Source organism: Oncorhynchus nerka, linkage group LG23 (genome assembly GCF_034236695.1).
Source record: "Oncorhynchus nerka isolate Pitt River linkage group LG23, Oner_Uvic_2.0, whole genome shotgun sequence".
NCBI classification, from domain to species: Eukaryota; Metazoa; Chordata; class Actinopteri; order Salmoniformes; family Salmonidae; genus Oncorhynchus; species Oncorhynchus nerka.
Window position 1 is genome coordinate 49162839 of NC_088418.1, and position 23939 is coordinate 49186777.

Here is a 23939-nt window from a genome sequence, read left to right on the forward strand (position 1 = left end):
GATCAACATCAGCTGATGAGGACGCAAAGTTTTCAGTGTGTTTTCTAGAAGTGTTTATGCGTTCATCTGCCATAAGAAGTGATCTTGTGTTTCTATGTGTGTGCTAATGTGTCGTGGTGAACTAGACTGGAGAATAAAAGTCTGGATATGGACAGATCTGCCTGGTTCTTGCCAGATCGCCTGTAGTGGGTCAGACCAAAGTAGAGTCCGTTTAAGTTACTAGCGGGTAAGGGCATCTTCAGCCAACCGCTCAGACGGGTCCAACTAGCCGTTTTTACACCTGTTCTTTTTCAAAGATTTCTCACAAAAACAAGGGTATCTCTGTGAAATGTCAACGAAGCACTGAGCATATACCAAGCTTTTTATTTTCAAAACCTTTTTTACATTTAATTCCGCTTGTGTCATCCTAATTTATTTTTTTTGCGACCCGCGGAAACAACTTTGAAGACGACGACCACAAAATGTAAAATCCTCAAAAGATGTTACGAGAAACCTGCATTGCGATGTCAACAGAGCTCGGTGCTTATTATCAGATGTATTTGGAGACGAAATCCGAGTTTTGGGATATCAATAAAATGTTAGAGAAGGAGCCCACTGAACGATTCAGAACATGAATAATCATATTTGTCTTTGTAAAACGGGCAGAGTGGGTGGAGACGTAATGAAAACAAAAATATACAGTACATTATTGGTTTGAACCTCTCGACACGTGCTTACATGGACCTGTGTTGATTGTATGACTTAATTTGCCTTTTTATTGATGTTTTATTTGGATTGTATGACAAAAACATTTTAGAAAAAAGGGCATTTTACGTTATACAATCCAAATGTAACTATGAGATCATAAACAGTCCCCAGCTCAGGCCTTTACCTTAGGACCCCGCCACTCCAGTCAAGCCCCATGGGGGAAAAGATGGAGAGGCCAAGAGGGTATGTCCCTTCTTGAGATGCAAAACAATATTTTAGGTGTTTTGGACAGCAAAGATAGATGAAAGGGCAAATGGCTTGGAGGTCATGGTTAGGGAGAATACGATGAAAATTGAGGCCATTAAAACATCTGTTGACTATCTTCGGAGAAGTGAAAACCCTCAAAAGTGACATGGAGAAAGTGGTTATCTGCCAGGAAGTTATCTGAAGTTATCTGCCAGGAAAATGAAAAGAAGGTGGCTGAACTCGAGCAAAAGGTGAATGAGGCAGAGAGATACCAGCGCAGGTGGAACCTGAAGCTCCATGGAATTCCAGAGCAGGTGGGTGAGGACATCAAATGCAGAGTTGTTGACATCTGTGGAGCTGTCGTTCCCAAATCAAAAGCCAAACTTCAGGAAAATGTAGACAGCGTCCATCGTTTGGGAAGACTTAAGGATCAAGACAAGAGACCGAGGACAACCGTCATCCGGTTCACCAACAGATCTACACGGAATCTTCTTTGGAGGCGAGCAAAGAATTGTGAATTCCTCATCAAGCAAAAAAAATTGAGGTTCACGGAGGATTTTACCTCAGCAGACAAAGTGACAAGAGAGAAACTGGCCGATTGTGGCTGCAGCTCGAAAGGCAGGGAAAACTGCATTTAAAAAAAAAAATCAGTGCAAGAGTGATCATCGATGGGAAAGAAATGCGGCCAAATCAGAACATTTGAGTGAGAGCCAGAGTCTAACTCGGACAGAACTGTCAGGCCAAAAAACTGATTACCAGGTGAAAAGCAGCCTTTTATTATAAAAATGTACACAAGCACTTGAATGAGAAAAGGCTGACCTGAGAACTGGTAAGCTAAACACTAACTATAGGTGAATAACTGCTTATTGTAAAGTCTACGCAATGTCTCCCCCTTGTGGGAGTAAGAATACTTTGGTAACTTTATGACCATTTTTGTTGTTGGAGAGGTTAATAATGGGATGGAAATCCTTTTGAGTTACATATCCATAGGAAAAGCTTATATTAGCATAACAAGGTTGTTGGTTGAAGTTTGTCTTTATCTTTTTGTTCAATTAATGTCAGGGTATTAGTAATTTACTCAAGCGTACGGCTATTTTCCTGTATTGAAAACGGTTTAATGCAGACTTTTACTTTTTACAAGAGACTCATGCTTGTTCTTCCGATCTATCTTTTTGGAGAAAAAAAATCAATGGGGTAATGATATCTGGTTATCATATGGCAATAACCACTCTGCAGGTGTAACAGGTTTAAGAGGTGCATTTAAAGGGAAGGTCGTCAGTAGTAAGACTCACCACTCTGGACGTTGGTTAATTTTAACAGTACATTTCAACATTTCCCTTTTTATTAGGGAATAGTTATGCATCCAACAACAGGATATTATTTCGAGAATTTGAAGAAATTAATAGAGTTATAGGTGTATTTCAGGATATCAAAATGATCTTATCTTAGGTGGAGATTTTAATTCTGTATCTAATGTGATGATTGACAGATATCCCCCTCCTAACGGATCCAGCATAGTTAATCCTGAGTTTAATAACCTATGTCTTGGTCTTGGATTAGTAGATATTTGGACATCTAAATATCCTGATTAAAAGGAATTCACTTGGAGTAACAAGGACATGTCCAGACAGTCAAGAATTGACTTTTGGTTGATTTCTAATTCATTAGATAATTCTGTAGTCAAGGTATCAATTGAACCATCAATTCTTACTGATCATAAAGTTATATTCTTATCTTTAAATATGAATGGATCTGAAGTTAAACCGAATCGCAGTTATTGGAAACTCAATAGTAGACTGTTGGAAGATGATCATTTCAAGATGGATGCCAAAGATATTAAACAAGACAATTGGAGGGAAGCCCAACTATTTATGTCTTATTGGGAATGAATGAAGTATGAAATAAGACAAACAGCCATGAAGAGAGGTAAAGAAATTGTTGAACTTAAAAGAATGAGGGAAGATAAACTTGTTTCGGAAATACTTTCTCTAATCTCTATGGAGGACCTTGATGAAGAGGGAAAGGGTCTGTTATTCTCTTTACAACTAGAAATGGGCAGAATGTATGAAGAGAAAGCAAACGGGGCATTTGTAAGATCAAGAAGGAGATGGTTGGAGGAAGGTGAAAAAAATACAAAATACTTTTACAATTTAGAAAGAAAGAATTCTGAATCTATTCATAAGCTCAATATAGATGGCAAAGAAAATGAAAACCCCAAAGATATTTCAAAATATGTTTCAGAATTCTATGGTAACCTTTATACCAGTAATGCCTGTCCTACTAGTAATGTATCTGACTTTCTAGACTCTGTCAAAGACTGCAAAATTCATAGATGAAGACTTCCAAAAGTCTTGTGATGAAATTATTTCTATTAATGAAATAAAAAAAATGTATCAGCAATTTAAAAGAGAACAAATCTCCAGGGAATGATGGCATTATCAGTGAATTCTATAAATATTTTCAGGAGGATATTATTGAATTTATATTGAATGTTTTTAAGGAGGCAATTGATTTAGGGGCCCTGCCTGTTTCTATGACACAAGGCCTAATTTCTGTAATACCCAAACCAAACAAAGATTCTATGATGTTAGAAAATTGGAGACCAATCACATTAATGAACAATGATGGAAAGCTACTTGCATCCATCTTTGCAGAAAGACTTTTAAAAAAGGTATTGACCAAATCATTGACGATACCCAGTCTGGTTTTATGAAGGGCAGACATATATGTAATAATATTCGACTAGTATTGGACTTGATAGACTACAATGAGCACATTATGGAAGATAGCTTTATTTTATTTGTAGACTTTTACAAGGCATTTGATACAGAACATTATTTTCTTTTTGAGACTTCGATTTTTTGGTTTTGGTCAATATTTTCAAAGTGTAATTAAGACACTTTACAACAATTTGTAAGTCGCTCTGGATAAGAGCGTCTGCTAAATGACTTAAATGTAAATGTAATAGCTCTGTCAAATAACCCATGGAACTTCACAAAGATTCGACATTAGACGTGGAATTAAACAAGGATGCCCAATTTCTCCTTTCTTATTTTTATTGGTCACACAAGTTATGGCACTTCATATAAATAAGGATAGTTTTAGGGGTATTCAGATACAATATCGCTCTGGATAAGAGCGTCTGCTAAATGACTTAAATGTAAATGTAAAATACAAGACAAAGAGATAAAATGTTAACAATTGGCTGACGACACCACCATTTTTTTTGAAAGATCATAATGAAGTCAAGAAAGCTATTGTGTGTATTAATGCCTTCACACATGTATCAGGTTTATCTCTAAATATTAGGAAATGTGAATTATTTCCGTTGAAAAGATGTGACTTAAACTCAGGATGTAATATCCCTGTAAAAGATGTGGTCACATATCTTGGTATTACAGTTAGCAAAGATCAGAAAGAAAGGGCCAACTTAAATGTCTCTCCTTTTGTAGAGAACATTGCAAAGATATTTATCTCCTGTTTATTAAGAGATCTTTATCTGGACGTGTACTTTTATCACAATCTGAAGGTCCAGATGAGTTTATACCTCCCTTGCCTTGGATGTTCCTCTGTCAGTAACTAAAATGGTTGATACTAAATGATTTAACTTCATAAGGAGGAATAATCCTCATTATTTTAGAAAAGCGGTAATATGTAGCACCCAAGGTGAGGGAGGGTTGAACCCTCTGGATTTTAAAACCTCTAATATAATATTTAAGATTAAATGGATACAAAACTATTTAAGAAATAAGGATTGCATCTGGAATATCCTCCCTAATTTAATATTCCAACAAATTGGTGGTCTAGAATTCTTACTCATATGCAACTTTGATATGGGTAAAATACCTATTAAGCTTACAAACTTTCATAAACAAGTACTTTAACTTGGAACCTCATGTACAAACACAATTTTCCCCCTCATAGGTGTACAATCTGGAATAATAAAGACATAAAATACAAAAACAAGTCTTTGTTTTTCCAGAACTGGTTTGACAACATTATTTGGGTTAAACAATTATTGAATAATGGACAACTATATGATTATCCAGAATTTATTAGAACACACAATGTTACATTCACTCCTGAGGAGTATCAAATTGTTGTTAGAGCGGTCCCTAAAGGTGCTATTCTTCTTTTAGGAGAATATAACAGTACTCCAAGTGCAACTGTTGAGGATTCTGTAGCCTCAATACAACTAGAAGGAATTGACATTTTAAACTATAACATGTATATAAAGGAAACTATGTCAATGTGTTACTATTCCCTCTGCTAAAATGTACTGGAATGCAGCCCTCGGACAAGTGAACTGGAACACAGTTTCATTGTTGTCTGGTAAATATTGTATATCTAATAAGGTGAAAGTAGTATCATACAAACTCATTCATAGAATCTACCCTGTAAAGACCTTTATTATACACAGATTTAAAATAGCTATTGTATTTTGTGATTGTGACCCAGAGACTCTTGACCATTTATTTTGGGACTGCTCTTATGTTAGAAGATTTTGGTGTGAGTTAGATTTTATTTTAAAATAACTGTTAAGGTTAATTTGAAAGACTCTGATATTATGTTTTATTTTGAACCAAATGATATGGACCCTGATTTAACTTTCATTGTTAATTTGTTTATCTTTTCATGGAAGATTCTTTGTCCATAAAATTGTGCACCATAAAAGTATCTAACAAATTGAAAATTAATCTTGATATGTAAAACCCCCGTCTGTTAGGTTTATGTGCTCTTGTTTGTATATTTCAATTTTTTTTTTGTATTTGTTGTGTTCATAATAAAAATTTTAACATATAAAGAGTTCATAAACAACGCCATAAATCGTTGTACACGTCGCAAAGCAAAATATTGACCTACTGTGCGTGCGTTTCCGTTTCCATGGTAACTTGGACGCGAAAAGAGTTGAAAGCTGACAGATATCGCACCAAGAGAAAATGGTGAGCAGTTTTCAAACAAATGTTAGCTACTTTATCTAACTAGTGAGTTAGAAAATGAATATCTGGTTAGGTTGTTAAGATGTTAAGTAGCTAGATACAGCTAGTTGCATAAGTTACTTGCTCTGGCAACAAACTGGCTACATAGCTAACGTTAGCTAACTCTGGTTTAGCTAACTAAGTAATCTAGCTAACGTTAGCTAGCTACTGCAATTATGATGCTCCTGCAAGTCTGTGTTTGTCTCTTTTTGCTTCGTTCAGCCTTATCTTGCTACAGCTAAATACTCTATCCCCTAACTTTCGATTCTGTATGTTCTCTCCCTGTTAGCCACCCAAGGATGCAAAGGTATTTCTGTTAACTACTGTTATGAATAGCATAATATTGATTCATGAGAGATTTAACAAGCTAGGCCTAGTAGATATAGCTAGCTAAATTGAATATAATATCACGTTCTCAGTTTCTCCCCAGCATCTCAGAGTTTAAGTTCTTTAGATAGCCATGCTCTTTACCTTCATACTCACTTTTGTAATGCCCACAACTTGCAAGAATTCAGTAGTTTGCAGATGTGTCTATGATCACAATTGATTACATTTGTTCATCAAGTTGAATTGTTGATTTGGCTCAAGTCTGCCCAAAAGAAAGGAGGCAAGCTCAGTAAGGCTGAAAAGGAGCAACTTCAGAAAGAGGAGGATGAGAGAAGACAGAAGGAAGATGGTACTGGTCATTTCTCATTATCATTCAATCCAAGACGAAACCTCTGTCATATGCTAATTGTTGTATGTCTGTGTGCGCATTTGTACCATTTGATCTGTTATTGAACTGCCATTTGTATCATAGATGCTTCAATAGTATGCACAGTGATACATCAGTAATACATCAGATACACTCATGGGGCTACTTCAATAGTGTGTACTGTATGTTTGACCCATGACTCCTTTCCCCCTCTGACTGTGTAGAGGAGGCTCGACTCCTGGCTGAGAAAGAGGAGCAAGAGAGGCTGGAGAGAGAGAGAAAGGAGCAGGAGGAGCATCAGAAACTGGAACTAAAGGTATTAGCATCACTGACCATTATCATTCATGGTTATCGGTGTGTTTGTGTACAGAGAGGGCTCTTGAAGTGATCATTGCTTGCTTTCTGTGACAGGACAAAGATCGCAGAGAGGATGAGCTGAACGAACTGCGTCATCTAGTGGAAGAGAACCAGACTGCAGTCACCAAGTGGGAGACTGACTCCAGAGCGAAAGCCAAGGTGTGTGATTGTTCTAAAGCGCTAACCTCTGACTTTTCTGTAGTTACTAAGATATTAGCTATGCTAGTCCGAGCCTTCATGTTATGGTTTTACCAGACACGGTGTCCAAGAGACTACCGTAATGGCCTTGGTAGATGTAGATAAATAAATCAGATGAGCCCCATTTGACATAGTTAAACACTGCTCGTTTTCTCCCTAGTGGGACAGGTACATGCGTTGTGACGGGAGTCCAGACCCGTCAGTCCAGCAGGAGATCAACACCTTCATCAACCTGTGGTGCGAGGACCCAGAGGTCCAGATCAAACCGATTCTAAAGGAGTGTGCCCTGGCGCTACGGGTGGGTTTACTATTAAACACCAGGGTAACATTATGGAGACATGAAACAGGAGAAGGGGATTCTACCGGTTCTGAATGTGTCCGATAAGAACGCTCAATTCAGTTTTGCATTTGAAAACACTTGTTCCTGTTTGAGCCCACTTAACGGGACTCTGTCAAGAGCACTTCTATTTGAGACCGGTATTGATGTGTATAAGGATTCTACCAAATGAATGATGAACATAAACACGGCTGCACTTCATCTCCGCCTGCAGCTGCTAGAGGAGCTGGAGGGTATGCTGAGGGACGAGCCTGAACCAGCTGATGCCCTGAGGTACCAGGAGACCCTGCTCTCCATCCAGACTCTCATCCAATCCAAACTTGACCACAGCACTGAGGAGATACTCAAGGTAGGGGGACTGATGATGTCTAAGACATGCAGAAAACATGTCTGACAGTTTTAGGAAACAACTGTATTTAAGTTTTGTAATGTAACATGAGCATGTTTTGTTTTGCTGAGGTCTGTGTGTTTCTCCCTGGCCACAGTGGGCCAATGCTCACTCAGACATTGAGACGGGGAACATGCAGACAGTGGTCCAGGATGACATCATCACACTGTGTCTGTGGGCCAACCTTAACAAGAACCCAAGGCACGTCACAGACGTATGTCTGACTTTCGTTCTATTCACTTCACACAACTAGAGACTTTCTATCTAGTCTCCTTGCTAACAGTCTTTTTCTACTCAAACCCATTCTTATGGATGTGTTGGGTAAAGAAAAAAAACAGAACAATTTAGTGTTTCTCTCTCTGTGGCTCTCCAGGTTTAAAGGGTTCCAGTTCGAGGAGGTGGGACTGGGCTTTGAGCTGCCCAAACAGCTGGCAGTCAGTGACGTCGCTGTGAGAATCCTCCACACCCACTACGACCACTTGTCTCACCTGGCTAACCTGAAAAGCCAGAACCCCAGCAGGATGTCCCTGGGCCTGGGGACCAGGGAGGAACCCCTTCTGGAGGGAGCGACCCCCGTGGGGGAGTGTGGGGAGACGGAGGGAGATGGTGACAGGAGAGGGAGCACACAGCAGGGAGGTGCAGAAGAAGAGGTGCAGTCTGTCAGAGGGTCTGAAGGCAGGAAGGTAAGCTGGAAACAAAAAGGATGAATTAATCAAATAAAAAAAAGTGACATAGGCTAACGTCTGTGTGTGTATCCATGTGTGAATGTGTATGCGTGTCAGAGTGCGGTGAGTGTGATATCTATGAAGGAGGACGGGAGGAGTGGTCAGAAGCAGCTGGAGGATGCACAACAGAAGCTGGAGGAGAATGGGAGTCAGATAGATACAATGTTAGAGGGAGATGACTCAGGTGAGAGACTACAACTGGCTCAGAGGACAAAGTGGTCACATAACAGTCCCTTTATATATTTCACTGTTCTGTTTGGATTCTTTTTAGTGTCATGTTTAGGGTTGCAACATTCCTGGAATCAGGAAAGGAATAAGTAGGAAATCCAGAAGTCCTTCAAACAAGATTTCTGGGAAGAAAATGAACTTGGGGAAGGTTTCCAGAATTTTGCAACCCTAGCCATGTTACTATAAACACGGCTTGTGAATTAACCTGCCCCTTTCATTCCATATTGTGATTCCCATGTTCACCTGTACGTGTGTCTTGTCCAGGTGAGGGAGACTCCACCCCTACCCCGATGGACCCAGTGATTGACAGCTATGAGGGTCAGGTGGTTGACCTTCAACAGTACACACCCCTGGGAGGAGTCTTCTACTGCGATGTCTTCCGTCTGCCGCCACAGTCCCAACAACTCAATGGATGGGAGATGAGAGAGGTGAACCAAAACCACCAAGTACAGCACCTATGCTGAACAAAAATATAAACGCAACACGTAAAGTTGTCACACAACACAATGCCACAGATGTCTCAAGTTGAGGGAGTGTGCAATTGGCATTGCCTGCAGGAATGTCCACCAAAGCTGTTGGCAGATAATTGAATATTAATTTCTCTACCATAAGCCGCCTCCAATGTTGTTTTAGAGAATTTGGCAGTACGTCCAACTGGCCTCACAACTGTAGACCACGTGTAACCACGCCAGCCCAGGACCTTTACACCTGGCTTCTTCACCTGCGGGATCGTCTGAGACCAGCCACCCGGACAGCTGATGAAACTGAAGAGTATTTTGTCTATAATAAACCCCTTTTGTGGGGAAAAACTCATTCTGACCTCCTGGACCTGGCTCCCCAATGGATGGGCCTATGCCCTCCCATGGCTACGCCCCTGCCCATTTTTGTGAAATCCATAGATTTCGGGCGTAATTTATTTCAATTGACTGATTTCCTTTGAACTGTAGCTCATGGAACTCGGTGAAATTGTTGCATGTTGGGTTTATATTTATGTTCAGTATAGTTCAGAAAGTGCCCTTTCTGACAGCAGTTTCCCTTCCTACTCCATGGACTTTCACTGGGCACCCCGTCTGTGGGTTACTGAATGTGTAAACTCCTTGATAAAGTATATGATGCATTAATCAAGGGGACTAGATAACCTTGAGGAAAGTAACAGAACCAGCTTTATTTCTCTGAGTTAACATCAGTGTCTTTCGCCCCAACCCCCAGCTGTTGGACACAGGGCTGCAGCCGTTCCCCTACCCCACAGAGCAGACTCAGATCCAGGGCTCTGCCTCCATGAAGCTGGAGGACAGTGGGGTCTTGACCAGTCCCCCTGTAGGGGTCACAGTCACCCTGCCTGACTCTGTCCTATTCCTGGAGGACCCCCAGGTGGCCCGCTGGGACCCTGAAGGTGAGAGACACCTGGAGAACTGGACGGGCTCCACATGGGACTGATATGTTAAATACTTGAATCACTATGCCAGAATCTGAATGTAGTTCCTATCTTGTGGGGGAGGCACTCTACACAGAAAGTACAGAACTTTCAGATAGAAATGTGTGGAGTTGACATGATTCCCTTTTCTACATTATTGAGAGCCATGATGTCTAGTCAACACATCTAAAAATTCTGTCAATCAATAGGTCAGCACTGGAAGACCGACTGCATCAGTGAGACGTCGTACGACCAGGCAGAGCGGAAGATCTCGTTCAAGATGGACTCATTCTACGCCTTCACGCTTCTACAGGACTCGTATGCCAACATGCCGTTCCAAAGCTGGGAGCTCAGACCACTGGGCCAGGACTCTGCACTGCTCACCATCACCGCAGCCCTCACTGAAGTTAGCATCACCATCAAGGCAAGAACTCGCTATCTGTCATGCTCTATCTCCTCCAGACACTGTTGGGTCCATCTCAACAGTTTAAAATGGCTTCCTCTATTCGTGAACATTCCTCAGTGATTCATATCTAGGGAAACAGTATTGTGGAAATCTAGACAATGTTTTCAGTGGTAATGAAGAAAACGACGCTATTATTGTATTGAGGAATTACCCAAATCCATGAGATAATGCATCCTGATTCATCTCTCTGACAGGGCAGCAAGTGTATGCTCCAGTCAGACCAGGAGAGAGGACTGAACCACATCCTGGGCCAGTGGATGAGTCCCTCTGAACTGCAGAAAGCCATGGTCAGCGCCGGGGTCAACATCTTCGTCAACCAATACTCCGACAAATATGTCAGCGTAAACGCAAAGGTGAGTGCCATCAGCATACTGTGAATTAGATGATGCATGATGTTGCACAAAGCAATGTGGGCACACAATTAATGTTGCTTGTAACACTGTTGAACCTGTATAGCAACAAAAACCTAAACTCAGCTAAAAAAGAAAACGTTATTTTCAGCAAACTTAACATGTGTAAATATTTGTATGAACATAAGATTCAACAACAGACAAAGTGAACAAGTTCCACAGACATGTGACGAACAAATTGAATAATGTGTCCCTGAACAAAGGGGGGGGGGGGTCATGTCAGGATGATCCTGCAGGTAGGGTACCACATGAGGGAGGAGGATGTCTTCCCTGTAACGCACAGCATTGAGATTGCCTGCAATGACAACAAGCTCAGTCCGATGATGCTGTGACACACCACCCCAGACCAGAACCACCCCGATCCCGCTCCAGAGTCCAGGCCTTGGTGTAATGCTCATTCCTTCGAAGATAAACGCGAATCCAACCATCACCCCTGGTGAGACAAAACCGCAACTCGTACTTTTTTACCAGTCCTGTCTGGTCCAGCAACTGTGGGTTCGTGCCCAAAGGCGACATTGTTGCCGGTGATGTCTGGTGAGGACCTGCCTTACAACAGGCCTAGAAGCCCTCAGTCCAGCCTCTCTCAGCCTATTGCGGACAGTCTGAGCACTGGAGGGATTGTGCGTTCCTGGTGTAACTCGGGCAGTTGTTGCCATCCTGTACCTGTCCTGCAGGTGTGATGTTCGGATGTACCGATCCTGTGCAGCTGTTACACGTGGTCTGCCACTGCGAGGACGATCAGCTGTCCGTGCTGTCTCCCTGTAGCTGTCTTAGGCATTACACAGTACGGACATTGCAATTTATTGCCCTGGCCACATCTGCAGTCCTCATGCCTAAGGCATGTTCACGCAGATGAGCAGGAACCCTGGGCATTTTTCTTTTGGTGTTTTTCAGAGTCAGTAGAAAGGCCTCTTTAGTGTCCTAAGTTTTCATAACTGTGACCTTAATTGCCTACTGTCTGTAAGCTGTTAGTGTCTTAACGAACATTCCACAGGTGCATGTTCATTAATTGTTAATTGAACAAGCATGGGAAACAGTGTTTAAACCCTTTACAATGAAGATCTGTGAAGTTACTTGGATTTTTATGAATCATCTATGAAAGACAGTGTCCTGAAAATGGGACGTTTCGTTTTCACGAAAAATAAAAAACACAGTAGGTTGGGGTGTAGAAACGTCGGATGCGGTATCTTTCTCCTCCCTTGTAGGACCCTCTAAAAAAAATGTGGATCTGAAAATCTAGTTAGGCTTAAATGGTGTTGTTGAAAAGCTTGTCATAACATTAACCTTTTCTCCAGGACCCTCTGATAGAACATGCTGTGTATGAACAGATGGCCCTGCTCTCCTCTGCCTTCGCCTTCTCCTGGAGCCAGTGGAACACACAGTGTGGCCATGAGCGTCTGGTGCTGCAGGTACACTCACACTTAGAGATGCATACGGTTTAAACACACTCACATCCTCACACACACTCTGAGTCCTTGGATAGAGGACCTCCCCAGAAAGTAACAGAAGTAGCTTCAGAATCAGGAACAAGGAAAGAGCTGCAGTGCATATAGGGGAAACACTGAGCTGGTTGACTGGACAGACTAGATTTGGTTGAGATTCACCTCTAGTACTGACATTTCCTTGCACAGTACTTTGTCCGTGCAGATGGACAGGATATTCACCCTACTATTGATACCTTCTCTCCAAAGTGTGAGAGCACCTAGCAGCCATCCCAGTGTCGTTGTGGTGTGTGTACAGTAGGATTAACCTCTCTCCCAGGTGTGTGAGCACCTAGACCCGGTCCCGGTCCGAGATGACTCGTGGTGTGTGTACCTGCTGGGGGCCCGGAGGAGCCAAAGGCTGAGGATCAAGGAACACAGTGAGGCGTTCTCTCCAGAGCTGGACCCCGGCAGCGAGTTCCACTCCACCTTCCTGCATATGCTCCGAGACGGCATGTCCCCCGCCGGACAGGACCGACGCTCTCACCACCTGTTCGTCGACGCCGTGCACAGACTGCTGCGTGCCACACGGCCTCTCACATACTCCTGACTACAGTAGATACTAGACCCCCAAGCTCTGTCAGAGTAGCCAAAAACCACAGATCTAGGATCAGATTGAACTATTCCCGATCATAACTTTAACCATTAGGGGGAATATGTATATCTGATCTTGTATCAGGTAGGTTAGCGGCAACTTCAACCTACTGTGCGGAACACCGTGGGTATGACAGACTGCTGTCAACTTTAACCCTTACAACAGATGGACCCTCATGTAAAACCACAAAGCTTATTTCTGTAGAATAAAGTTCCTTTATTGTGTAAAGTTTGACTCCCCCTCTTTGGAACATACAAAAGTGGATGAATTTCATAAGTGAGCACTTAAAGAAGTAGAGTAAAAACCATTTGTATGAGCTTGTAACAACACAAAGACGCAATATAATAGATACACACATATCCCCTAACACTAATGCTGTCAAACGATAAATTAAACAAGAAAAAAGGCATTTTAATTGTTAAAATGGTGGCCTCTTCAGGCAACCGCAAATACCATAATAGATTCAGAAGTTTACTATGAAATGTGTTTTAAAAAATAAAAGCGGCTAAATCCACTGTTCATGAGCAAGCATGTTGATGTCCATAGGATGATGGACCAACAAATACTCAAAAAAGGTGTGACGTGATTGGATAGCATACGCTGAAGTCCATTACATGATTGGACAGCCCAATGCTGGTGTCCTCCTTGACTTGATTGGTCAACATTGTGCCCACATATACAACAGCCAGCAACATTACAATCCCCCTTCCGTAACGGCGCTGTAGAATGTCTCCGGGCACCAATAGGAAATCTGTGGTCAGTGTTCAGTAGCCCCAGTACAAACACCGACTGCTTCGGTCTTCACACACTAACTAGTCTATCACACGTGATGGCTCAAGTTGCAGAAGACCTTCCAGGGGTTGACCATACCCAGGTGCCTACCCGTCCATCCCCGTCTGTTGGGGCCACAGCCCCTCTAAACCGGTGGCTGTCCGTTGTGCCTAAGCCCTGTGTAGGGCCACAGGAGCTGCTGGATGGTCACCCAGGAGTCCCCGGTCCCCACGGGCGCTCCATCCACGGCCGGCTGCAGCACCAGGCTGGCTAGGAGGGCCAGGAGGCCTGCTAGGACCACTACTAGGGCCAGCCAGAGCCACAGTCCTCGGGACCCGCTGGCTGCAGACGCAGGCCGGGAGGAGTAGCCCAAACACGGGGTTGCTGCGGCCTGCTCTGCCAGGATGGGACTGGAGAAAGAGTGGGAGAAAGGGAAAGAGACGATTTAGAATGGACGCCAAAGTAAGACTTAGCCTGGGTTAGCCGAAGCCAAGCTAATGTCTGTCAGTCTTCCCAAAGCAGTGATGTAGCGATGTAGAAACAGACTGGCGCCTAGGCTAAATTAGGATGGTGTTAGCGGCGTGGACTGACCACCACTCCGAAGCGTTCTCTGTAGCACACACCTGGTACACAGAAAATAGAAACAGCCCTAGAGCATGTTGAGTGGCGGGGCAATGCATGTCTCACATACACTCCCCAGGATGGGAATAGATGGAAGAGATTAGAGCCGAAGGAGAGTTTGGTTGAAGCAGAAACCAGAACCACACGTCCAGAGACTGCTCGGGCTCAGAGACCACGGGCCAGATTTACAAAGCGTTCGCTCTAGACCAGGCATGTTGTTCACGCCTGTCTTTCTGCTCAGTCAATCTGGACCAGAGTCTGCTCCCCAGACCTAAAGCAGCACAGCCTGGAAGCCAGATGGGTTTATGATTTAACCAACCGCTTTACATTTGTCAAGCAGTTGGCTAAAGCAGACAGGAATCCAGGCTACAACATCTAGAACCCTTTTCACACTACTGAGCCAAGCCGAGCTGTACTGCTCTGGCCTCGTTACACTTCCACGGTAGTTGGTGGAAAAAAACTTTCTGAGCCAGGACAGTACAGTATGGTTCAGGTGGGCACGATGGTGTGAAAAGTGTATAAGGCTCAGGAGCGGCAGAGAAGCTACTAAGCCTAACCAGCTACGCAGCAGTAGAAAGCAGTGCTGCCTGGCTGTAGATGGAAGTGAAACACTAGGTGTTGGTTCACTACTAACGTCTTGTTGGGCATAATCAGGGAGGTGATTTTGTTGCCCAGCTCAGTGAGACTGGACTTCCTCTGAACGGGCACTTCCCTCCTCTCCTCGTCTGAAGGAGAGTCTGCGTCGTAGGCAGGCCTGTGGGACGGGGTGGGCATGCACGGTTCACACACACAAAAAAGACATACAGACACACTAATGCATGTCTCACACACACACACTTGTTTAACAACACACACTTAGGACCCACATTTTGTTACATGCATGCACACAGATACTCTGCAGTCAATGTTCCACATGCGCCTGTTATATTTGCAGGTTGTTCTCCTGCTGACTTGTTACATACATATACAGTACATGGTTGGGGAAATTAAATGCAGAATGTTTGTTTTCAGGTTGGGCTAATATGAGACACGCGAGTGCTTCTGCAACACAGCCGATATCAGCCCTTACCCCTTCATCAGCATCACGAGGGAGGGCTCGTCAGTCTCAATCCAAGCCCCGGAGCTAACAAAGCGCTTTAGAGGAGGACGCGCCGTGCTCTTCCCCGTCACATTCCTGTAACCACGCCACATACATACACAATCCACACGTCACATTCCACACAACACCTAACGCAGACTACACAGCCCGCAAGTCATGTTTTAACAAAGGCCCCCAATTTACAAACACCTAGATGCAAATTTCTTCCTCAGAAATCAGAATGGGGTTTGTTTTGCAAAACAGGGTCAAGACTGCGTTTTAAATATTCTTCAACTCCTCCTCATTTCCCCCACACAGTGCTGCAGTCTACCTACCAGGGAGATCTGCGGGTGAGTCTCTCCGCCTCCGTGTCCTGTGCTTTATTGGGCGTGTCAAAATGCATGGGTCCCCCTCCCCCACCGGACCGGGGGATAGCTGCTATGCTGACCCGTCGGGCTGATGCCTGAGGAAAGGAGGAATAGGGAAAACAATACAAGACAGTGTACAGATGCAGACAGTGATCACTACAGTGACTAAAACAGCAGCACATCATATACACTGAGCCTAAACTGACCTACCTTATACGACGTTGCTCCAGATGGTTTCTTGCCTCTGAAATCATCTAAAGGAAAAATATTCATTATTAGGAAGAAAAATAAGATAAATGTGTGTGTGTGTGTTCCTCACCCGAGTGTGTTCCTCCTGAGTGGGATCCGAAGGACCTCTCGTTCTGCAGCATGTTCTCCCTCAGCTCAGTGAGCTCAGCGTGTTCCTTAGTGTACATCCTCCTCAGGTTCTCTACATGCTGGACCATTATCTCTACTGCCGTGCCTGTACGAGACTCCTGGAGGGGGAGAGAGAAGTCACACAGACGCTGACCTACACAGTCTACCTATAGGACTCTCCTCAAAAAAGGTGAGGGGAGGGAGAGGGGGACAAATCACACAATTAAATTGTACTATACCTGGTGTATGGCGCCCAGCATCTCTGAGCGACTGGACACTCTGGTCATGGACTGGATGAGGATGTCCAGGTTCTTCTGAAGTCTCTGGATGATCTCCATAGACTGGTTATCATCCTCACACAGAGGGGCCAGGGCCTGGGAAGAGCAGACATGAGGAAGATAAAAGGAAATTGTATGCCCCTCACCTGTAGCAGGTCCTGACAGCTACATTTGGACACCTCACTCCTGTCTCCCTCTTCAACCGGTCCCTTCACGTGTGGTTGAAGTCTCCCTTGTACCCAGTCCCTTCCCTCTCACCTGTAATAGTCCCTGGCAACTGGACACCTCCCTTCGGACATTCTCCTCTGCCAGGTCTCGTGACCTCTCCTCCAGCCTCAGCCTCTTCTCCAGGGTGAACATGTCACACTTAAAGCCCAGGGACAAGCGCTGGAACTCAGTCTGGCAGAAACACAAGCCTTAACTCTATGGTACATACAGAGAGATAATCAAGAGAAAGAAAATGTTGTAAGCTTACCACTACCTCAATCTCCTTGTCGTTAGGGGACAGGCTGCAATGAGGAAAACAGAGTAATACAGTATGTGTCACTAGAAAACAGCGCTATGAGTGTCACAGTACCTGAGAGCATTTATATTATTATCTTGTAATGCATCATTCAAATATGAGGTACTGTATTGTTGAGCAGCCTACCTGCTTCTGTCCCCTACGGTTGAGTCCTCAGAAACAGAGGCTTCAACTGGTACGACACAGAGAGAAAGAAACATTGGTCTTGCTATTGAGACCGATATAGTTTTTTTCCTAGTCAACCACACAACGTGACAATTTAATTTTGACTTCAGTCAGTAATTAGACTTATACAAGTATTCAAATATTAGGAACGTTCTCAGCTGAGGTATCTGGGGTCAACTCACTGTCCTTCTCTGTGGTATCACTCAGGTCCTCTTGTATCTTCCCTTCCTCGATGACATCCATACTGCGAGACAGCTCCTGGATGATTGTGGTGAACGTTACACACACTCTCCCTCACTGTACACACACACTTCTCGGTCTCGCTGCTACCCGCCGCCACAGACACACTCGATTCTAACAGACTGTAATCCAGTGTCACATTGTACAGATCTAGCTAGGTATAATGTAGGACTATCATCCATTCTGCCAGAGCGCTGTGAAGTGCTTCCCTGTGTAGATAAGCAGAGTCGACTTGAGTGAACATTCTTTCACTTCCACACAAGGCAGGAAAGACAACATTTTCACAAGGTCATGATACTACTTATGCTCACTTATTCTCACTATCACAGAGCTCTCATCTCAAATGATTAGTGCACTCCTTTTGATCAGGACTCCTTGTAGCGCACTAGAGATTAGGGTGCCATTTGAGACAGCGAGCCATATAATCATTAAATAGACAGCTCACCAGTTCCTTCTTGAACTTGCTCCTGAGAACCAGGGAGTCAATTTTGGCTCCTGAGGGGTCAGGTGTCGTAGCATCCCTTGGACCCTGTGATGGGTCAGTGGGCGCAACATTCGGTCCATCCATGGCCGGAGAGCCTCTGTCCCCTCCTGCCAGACTGACTGTCCCTGCAGAGCCAGTGAAAGAAGTGTTATACACATGCAAAGGCACGCACTCTCCCTCACACACACTGATGGCAGGAGGCCATAGCGCCTGTATTTCCTCCTACCTGACAAGTCCACTTCCACTGTAGGCACCTGCACCACTGACTCCTGTGTGTCCTCCTCCTCCTCTAGTACTGGTAACAGGCTGGTGCTGGAACACACACATTACAGAGCGCTGCAGCAATTCCACCATGCCAAAACAATTGCACAACTTGCCATTATCACTACCGTGTGTCTCCATCACAACCAAAAGCAAGAGTAACGTTCTAAACATTTCAAACAAAGTCAACATTAACCTCCTAACAGAAACTTCATCTCACACAGACAGCATATGTCAGAGAAAAGTACCACTTCTTCCATCATGTAACTAAGACACAATCATGTATACACACTCACCTGTCCTCTGCTAGCACTCTCTCAGCCAGCTGGTCCTTGGTTAGCTTCTGAGAGAGAGAGAGAGAGAGAGAAAGAAAAAAATGGAGAGAGATGAATACAAGTGGCCTTGTAACATACTTTCAGCACCACTCGTCAGAGGAAGTTAATGATTTAAAAAGTGTGACACGTGCGCAAAATTGCATACCGTACCTGTCCCATGGCATCAGAATGTTATCTCTGCTCTGTACAGTGAATGGAAAGGATGGGGATTTCTCATTTCTTACTTAATGTGCTGGTTGGTGGAGAGCAGCTGTGTGTGTGTGTGTGCGCCCGGACAACGCACTCCCACTGGCAGGGCAGTAAGTAGTGTGGGCGGTGGAATACAGAACACACTACAGCTAGGTAAGAGCGGAAGGCACTAGACTATATAAAGCTGGCTACTCGAGCGCAGAGCTATGCTTTGAGTGGTTGTTGGGTAATGGAACTGTGCATAACAATCAAGAGGAAAATGACACTATAAAAACCAAACTCAAAACACATACAAGTTGGATCCAGATCCCTTTTATGTATTATCTATGAAGCTTTTAAACTCTACACAACCCATGTTTAGAAACAAAACGGTTATTCAGAAGCGGGGACACAGGACAATCCAAGACTGTTGCATATATTCATGCAACAACCAGTCCAGGACATTGCATAATTTATAAGGAAACAGGGTGACGTCAGGCAGATTTGGCCAATAATGCCAGTGTCTTCGTTTCCTGCTACTGAATAACTGCCAGACTGGCAAAGCTGATGTTGCTGTGGGTCATAAAGTGTTCATAAAGGGATTAGAAAAGGTTTAAGTTCAACCAAGTTTCAACATCGGGAATAATTCATATTTATCCTGAGAGTCCCAGGAAATATCGGAACTGCCTATATAAACGGTTTAAAACCAACATTTAGTCACTCACTATACCAGGGTTCTCCCAAAATAAGACTGTCTGTGCATTGCCGGCATGGCTGCGCCACTAGCCTATGTAAAGATTTCACAGTAAGTGAAACTGATATTTAGTAATGAGAGTAACTTTGATCGCCAATGACATCGTGATAGCCAATTGAATAGCCGTTCATGAATTCGGAGCGTTATGTTCCTCAATTAGTTCAGCGCATTTCAGCAGTAGGCTATCGCGACACAGCACGCACCCCGAGTAGGCTAAGGCTAAAAGCGTTTTCGAAGCATACAAACTTTGTAACGGCAGTCAAACAAAAGTCATACCCCCAAAGTTGCTGAGCTTGCTAAATAACCAACTAAATGACATAATATCGTCTATTTGGCAAAATCGAGTTGATGATTATGCAGATAGCAGGTCAGCTCGTGAATAACAGATGAGAGTTTACATTTCAAGGCATCTTAAAATGGGGATCAACTCTAAAAGCAAATATCCATATATACTCTCGTAACATTTGTTAATCCCACATTCTATACGGAAACTCTCATATAGGCAGCAATAAGAGACGCGCAGTGGACGCGGGAAAAGTTCTAGCGGTATTTTGACATGCTTTTGATAACGCAACCTCTAAACTGGTTCGGGTCTCTGTGTGCAGTCCGGCCGTGTCAATTATGTGTGTGATTTTAATTTATGGCGACTGTGTGAAGTATATATGCTCGGATTCCATGCAACAACATGCGTGGATAATGTGCCATTTCATTGGTTTGCCAATCTGCTGCTGCACATGTTGTATATCTTGTGGAATTGCATTAGTGCGACATTGGGGGAAAATGTTGTAATTTCCCTGTCCTAGGATCCCGGTTATGGTTGTTAATCCTTATCATTGACTTGAGTTTTATAAACTCACATAAATCCAACTGGATTACTAGCCTACAAACAGAAACATAATAACTTATTTCTCCCCAAGACACCCTCAGAGAGTTGGGTCACAGTCAGCCATCATCAATGGCGACCCTTGAGCAATTAGGGTTTACTTCCTTGCTCAAGCGCACAGACAGATTTTACACCTGGCTCAGGGATTCGAACTAGCAACCTTTCGGTTACTGTCCCAACGCTCTAACCGCTAGGCTACCTGCTCTTTCACTCCTCTCCAGTCTACCAAACTGACACACAGATCCAGCTCTAACCGCTAGGCTACCTGCTCTTTCACTCCTCTCCAGTCTACCAAACTGACACACAGATCCAGCTCTAACCGCTAGGCTACCTGCTCTTTCACTCCTCTCCAGTCTACCAAACTGACACACAGATCCAGCTCTAACCCGCTAGGCTACCTGCTCTTTCACTCCTCTCCAGTCTACCAAACTGACACACAGATCCAGCTCTAACCGCTAGGCTACCTGCTCTTTCACTCCTCTCCAGTCTACCAAACTGACACACAGATCCAGCTCTAAATGAGAATCCTCACCCCAGACAGATGAAACCTGCACTCTTAACTCTATTCGAAGAAATATGTTTTCTCCCTCTGGAAGTGCCACCCCACTGTGCCTACACAGAGCAGGAGACTGGAATAACAGAAATAGCATGTCTGTCGATGGACTCACAGCTAACCCCTGGGACAACACTTAAATAACCACACACAAACCGGCTCAGAAAATAGAGAGAAAAGTTTAGTCGACTACACAACGGTACACACGTAAACATAAAGACTTATTACACAGACATAACATCCTATGTACACAATCTGGATGAAGAAACCAAGTAAGTCATACTTGCCTCCCTTAGCAAAGTGTGCAGTGAAGCAACTGGAGCAGAATACTCACAGGAGGGAGGGACCATGTGTCCCCCTCCACCCTAAACCCCTCCTCTCTTGGCACAGCCCTCGGCCGACCAGGCCCTGTCCATACCCCTCCATCCCATCCGCAACACAGTGCCACTCAGCCCAACCAGGAAGAGAATGAACAGAGTGAGAGTAAAAGAGGGAAAGAGAGCGATAGAAAAGGGGAAGTCAAGAGGCGAGAGATGGTGTCACAGTGGCTGTGACTGTCAATGAAGGAAGTTAGTTTTCCCATCATTGTGCCATCAGTAAAATACTTCCTGTGTATTGTACTGACCTGTGTGTCACTCATATTGGTCGAGGTGGTGATGTCCTCTCCTTTTCCTCTTTCACTGCCGTCTGTCTGCTGGGAGCTGACCCCAAGAGAATGGTGAAAGGTATGTGCCGCATAGAGCCCAACCAGAGAAATGACAAATGATTTGGGGTGTGCTTATCGCTCTCAGTTAGTAGGAAGCAACTGGGGTCACTGACTGACTGCGCAAACCTATGAGAGCAAAGTCACTGCCCCAGCCCCGATTACAGGTGCATCGTGGGTATGCAAATTATCGCTAAAGGGGCCCAATTACACAGCCAACATTTCCCTCATTCAACTTGAAACTCATTTGACTGGCAAATGTGTCCAGTGAGGAAGAGAGGCATGCTACAGTGCACTCACACCGAAACTACGACTATTGTAAAAGCCACAGAGCTCTGATCTCACCTGCAAGTCAGTAAAATGGTCTCATTCACCACAGGGTAAGTGCAGCTGGGAGATACGATCTCAGCCAGCCTGGGGGGTGGACTGTTCCCAGCAGTGATGGTCCTGTCGTGTTCTGGTGAGCCAGGCTGAGGTGTGTCTTGAAGAAGGGGCACTATGGTGTCAGGGCTCATTGCGTCTGGACAAAAGGGTGAGGAGTCATAAGTGAAATGGCATTGGAGAGGGCCATCCAACTCAATGAAATATACTGAATGCATGAAGAGAGATACTCATTTGCTGTAGTTGCAGGCTAGAGAGAGTCAGGGATTGCATGGAGCAGAGAGAAAAAGACTGATCAGAGGAGAGGAAGAGTTTGTCTTACCCGATAGAGAAGAGTGGGAGGGAGGGAGTGGATGCTCCTCGGTGTCAACAGCATGCTGGTGGGCGTCCTCAGGCCCAAAGCATTCTGGTAATTTGGCACCCTGAGGCACAACACATACATATCATTTAAAAGAGAAAGAAAAGTATGAATATGATCAACAGACGAGCATCAATACATAACAGCCACCTGTCCATTCAGTTCATGTGAAAGGATGTAGCGATATCAGACTGGCAAGCAACAGTGACTTTGCTTATCCAACAACAAAAGCGTATAAAACAACCTCTTACGTCACCTCTGTATCAGTGTGAGTCACTGTCCATTCCCTATCGCTCCGATTAAGTAAGAAGGCGCGACTTCAGAAGATGAGCCATTCCGTTTAGTCTATCTTGAACTAATGAATAAAAGCAAGGTTGCATGAGTTTGTCAAGTGGGAGGAAAGTAAAAAGTATGAGAGAGGAAGATGGAAAGAGTGCGTGTTCCAGCCTAGATTGGTCCATGTCCTGTTGTCTATTCACCGAGGTGTGGTTAACACTTCTGCTCCTGTTCCAATGCTCTTAAAATGCTTCCTTACTCTGTTCCTTCCTTGGAGTGGTCACTGATCAGACATGATAACAGGACTGGTAAAACCTACACAAAACCTAAGTGATCAGGATAGATAGTTGATTCATTCAAGGAAGAGGCGAGGGAAGGATGCATGTTCAGTATTTGTACGGGGCCTATGACCATTCCCCCTTTTCCTGCCCACCAGCACCAAAGGAAGAAGTGGCCCCTTAAAACTATCTCCACCACATACGGTCACATGCACTCCGACGACTACGGAGATCTACATGCTAGAAGGGACATCCCCATTCAAAGCAATGTTACCAAGGTGGGGGTTCTACTCAAATGAACACCAATTCATTTATATGACAAACAACCACCAGTCAAGTCTGGAGTGGACAACCAGAAAACTAATCCAGAGAAAAGCTTTAAAGCACACTGACACAATAAGGTTTCATGCAGAGTAGTAGGTTTTAAAGACTGCCATCTACCTGTGGGGATAGACTGTTCACCCTCTGGTCACCGTCTGTTGCCGCTGTGGTTTCTGAGAGAGGAAAAAAGGGAGGGAAGGGGGGAAGAGGGAGGGAGGGGGAGAGAGACCGGAAGGAAGAAAAGCTAATTAGTTAAAGTTGAAAATCATCTCCGTGATATTCAGCTGTGGTCACTGGCAAGGTCAAACTAAGCCCCACCCACTACCATCTTAGACCATATTATTAGCCCGTTAAACTCCCTGTCTGTGTTAGAGTGGGTTTAGAGGCAGTAATAACCACATTCTTTGGGTTCTGGCAGCCAGTGATGCAGGGAGACCACTTCCACTAGGTTTGGATGACTTTAACACCTGGCCATAGAAGGCTGGGGCATAGAAGACTTGCCAACAAACCACACACAAACAAGCCACACACACAAACAGACAGAAGGCTGGGCCGTCTAGGGGCTTTTAACCAGGACA

The 23939-nt window shown here is 44.2% G+C and overlaps 2 protein-coding genes across 9 annotated transcripts in view; one reads left to right on the forward strand and one right to left on the reverse strand.

The window, feature by feature from the left end:
* Nucleotides 1-725: 725 nt before the first annotated feature.
* dnai7 (dynein axonemal intermediate chain 7) lies at nt 726-13433 on the forward strand. 3 transcript variants are annotated; one of them, XM_029630260.2, is made up of 16 exons: nt 726-5876; nt 6202-6219; nt 6501-6588; nt 6831-6922; nt 7018-7122; nt 7322-7459; nt 7713-7847; nt 7958-8100; nt 8260-8569; nt 8669-8795; nt 9104-9267; nt 10049-10232; nt 10463-10677; nt 10914-11072; nt 12425-12538; nt 12891-13433. In XM_029630260.2, exons 1-16 carry the CDS (start codon nt 5874-5876, stop codon nt 13158-13160), a joined length of 2265 nt encoding a protein of 754 aa, XP_029486120.1. In that variant the 5' UTR covers nt 726-5873; the 3' UTR covers nt 13161-13433. The 3 variants fall into 3 exon arrangements, with proteins under 3 accessions (XP_029486120.1, XP_029486121.1, XP_029486122.1); XM_029630262.2 differs by having other exon boundaries at nt 727-5876; nt 7984-8087; XM_029630261.2 differs by lacking the exon at nt 6202-6219.
* Nucleotides 13398-23939, reverse strand: part of LOC115106984 (inositol 1,4,5-triphosphate receptor associated 2-like) — a 35107-nt gene continuing 24565 nt past the window's right edge. For 3 of the 6 annotated variants that reach the window (XM_029630257.2, XM_029630256.2, XM_029630258.2), the window contains exons 20-37: nt 23482-23534; nt 22451-22550; nt 22093-22267; nt 21670-21745; nt 18648-18694; nt 18317-18402; nt 18052-18215; nt 17549-17624; nt 17328-17373; nt 17154-17187; nt 16937-17077; nt 16640-16774; nt 16363-16519; nt 16254-16297; nt 16011-16138; nt 15667-15771; nt 15232-15351; nt 13398-14386 (exon numbers count right to left, since the gene is read on the reverse strand). In XM_029630257.2, coding sequence (XP_029486117.1) covers nt 14122-14386; nt 15232-15351; nt 15667-15771; nt 16011-16138; nt 16254-16297; nt 16363-16519; nt 16640-16774; nt 16937-17077; nt 17154-17187; nt 17328-17373; nt 17549-17624; nt 18052-18215; nt 18317-18402; nt 18648-18694; nt 21670-21745; nt 22093-22267; nt 22451-22550; nt 23482-23534 — 1952 coding nt within the window. In that variant the 3' untranslated portion in view covers nt 13398-14121. The other 3 variants (XM_029630255.1, XM_029630254.1, XM_065008187.1) reach the window with 3 other exon arrangements.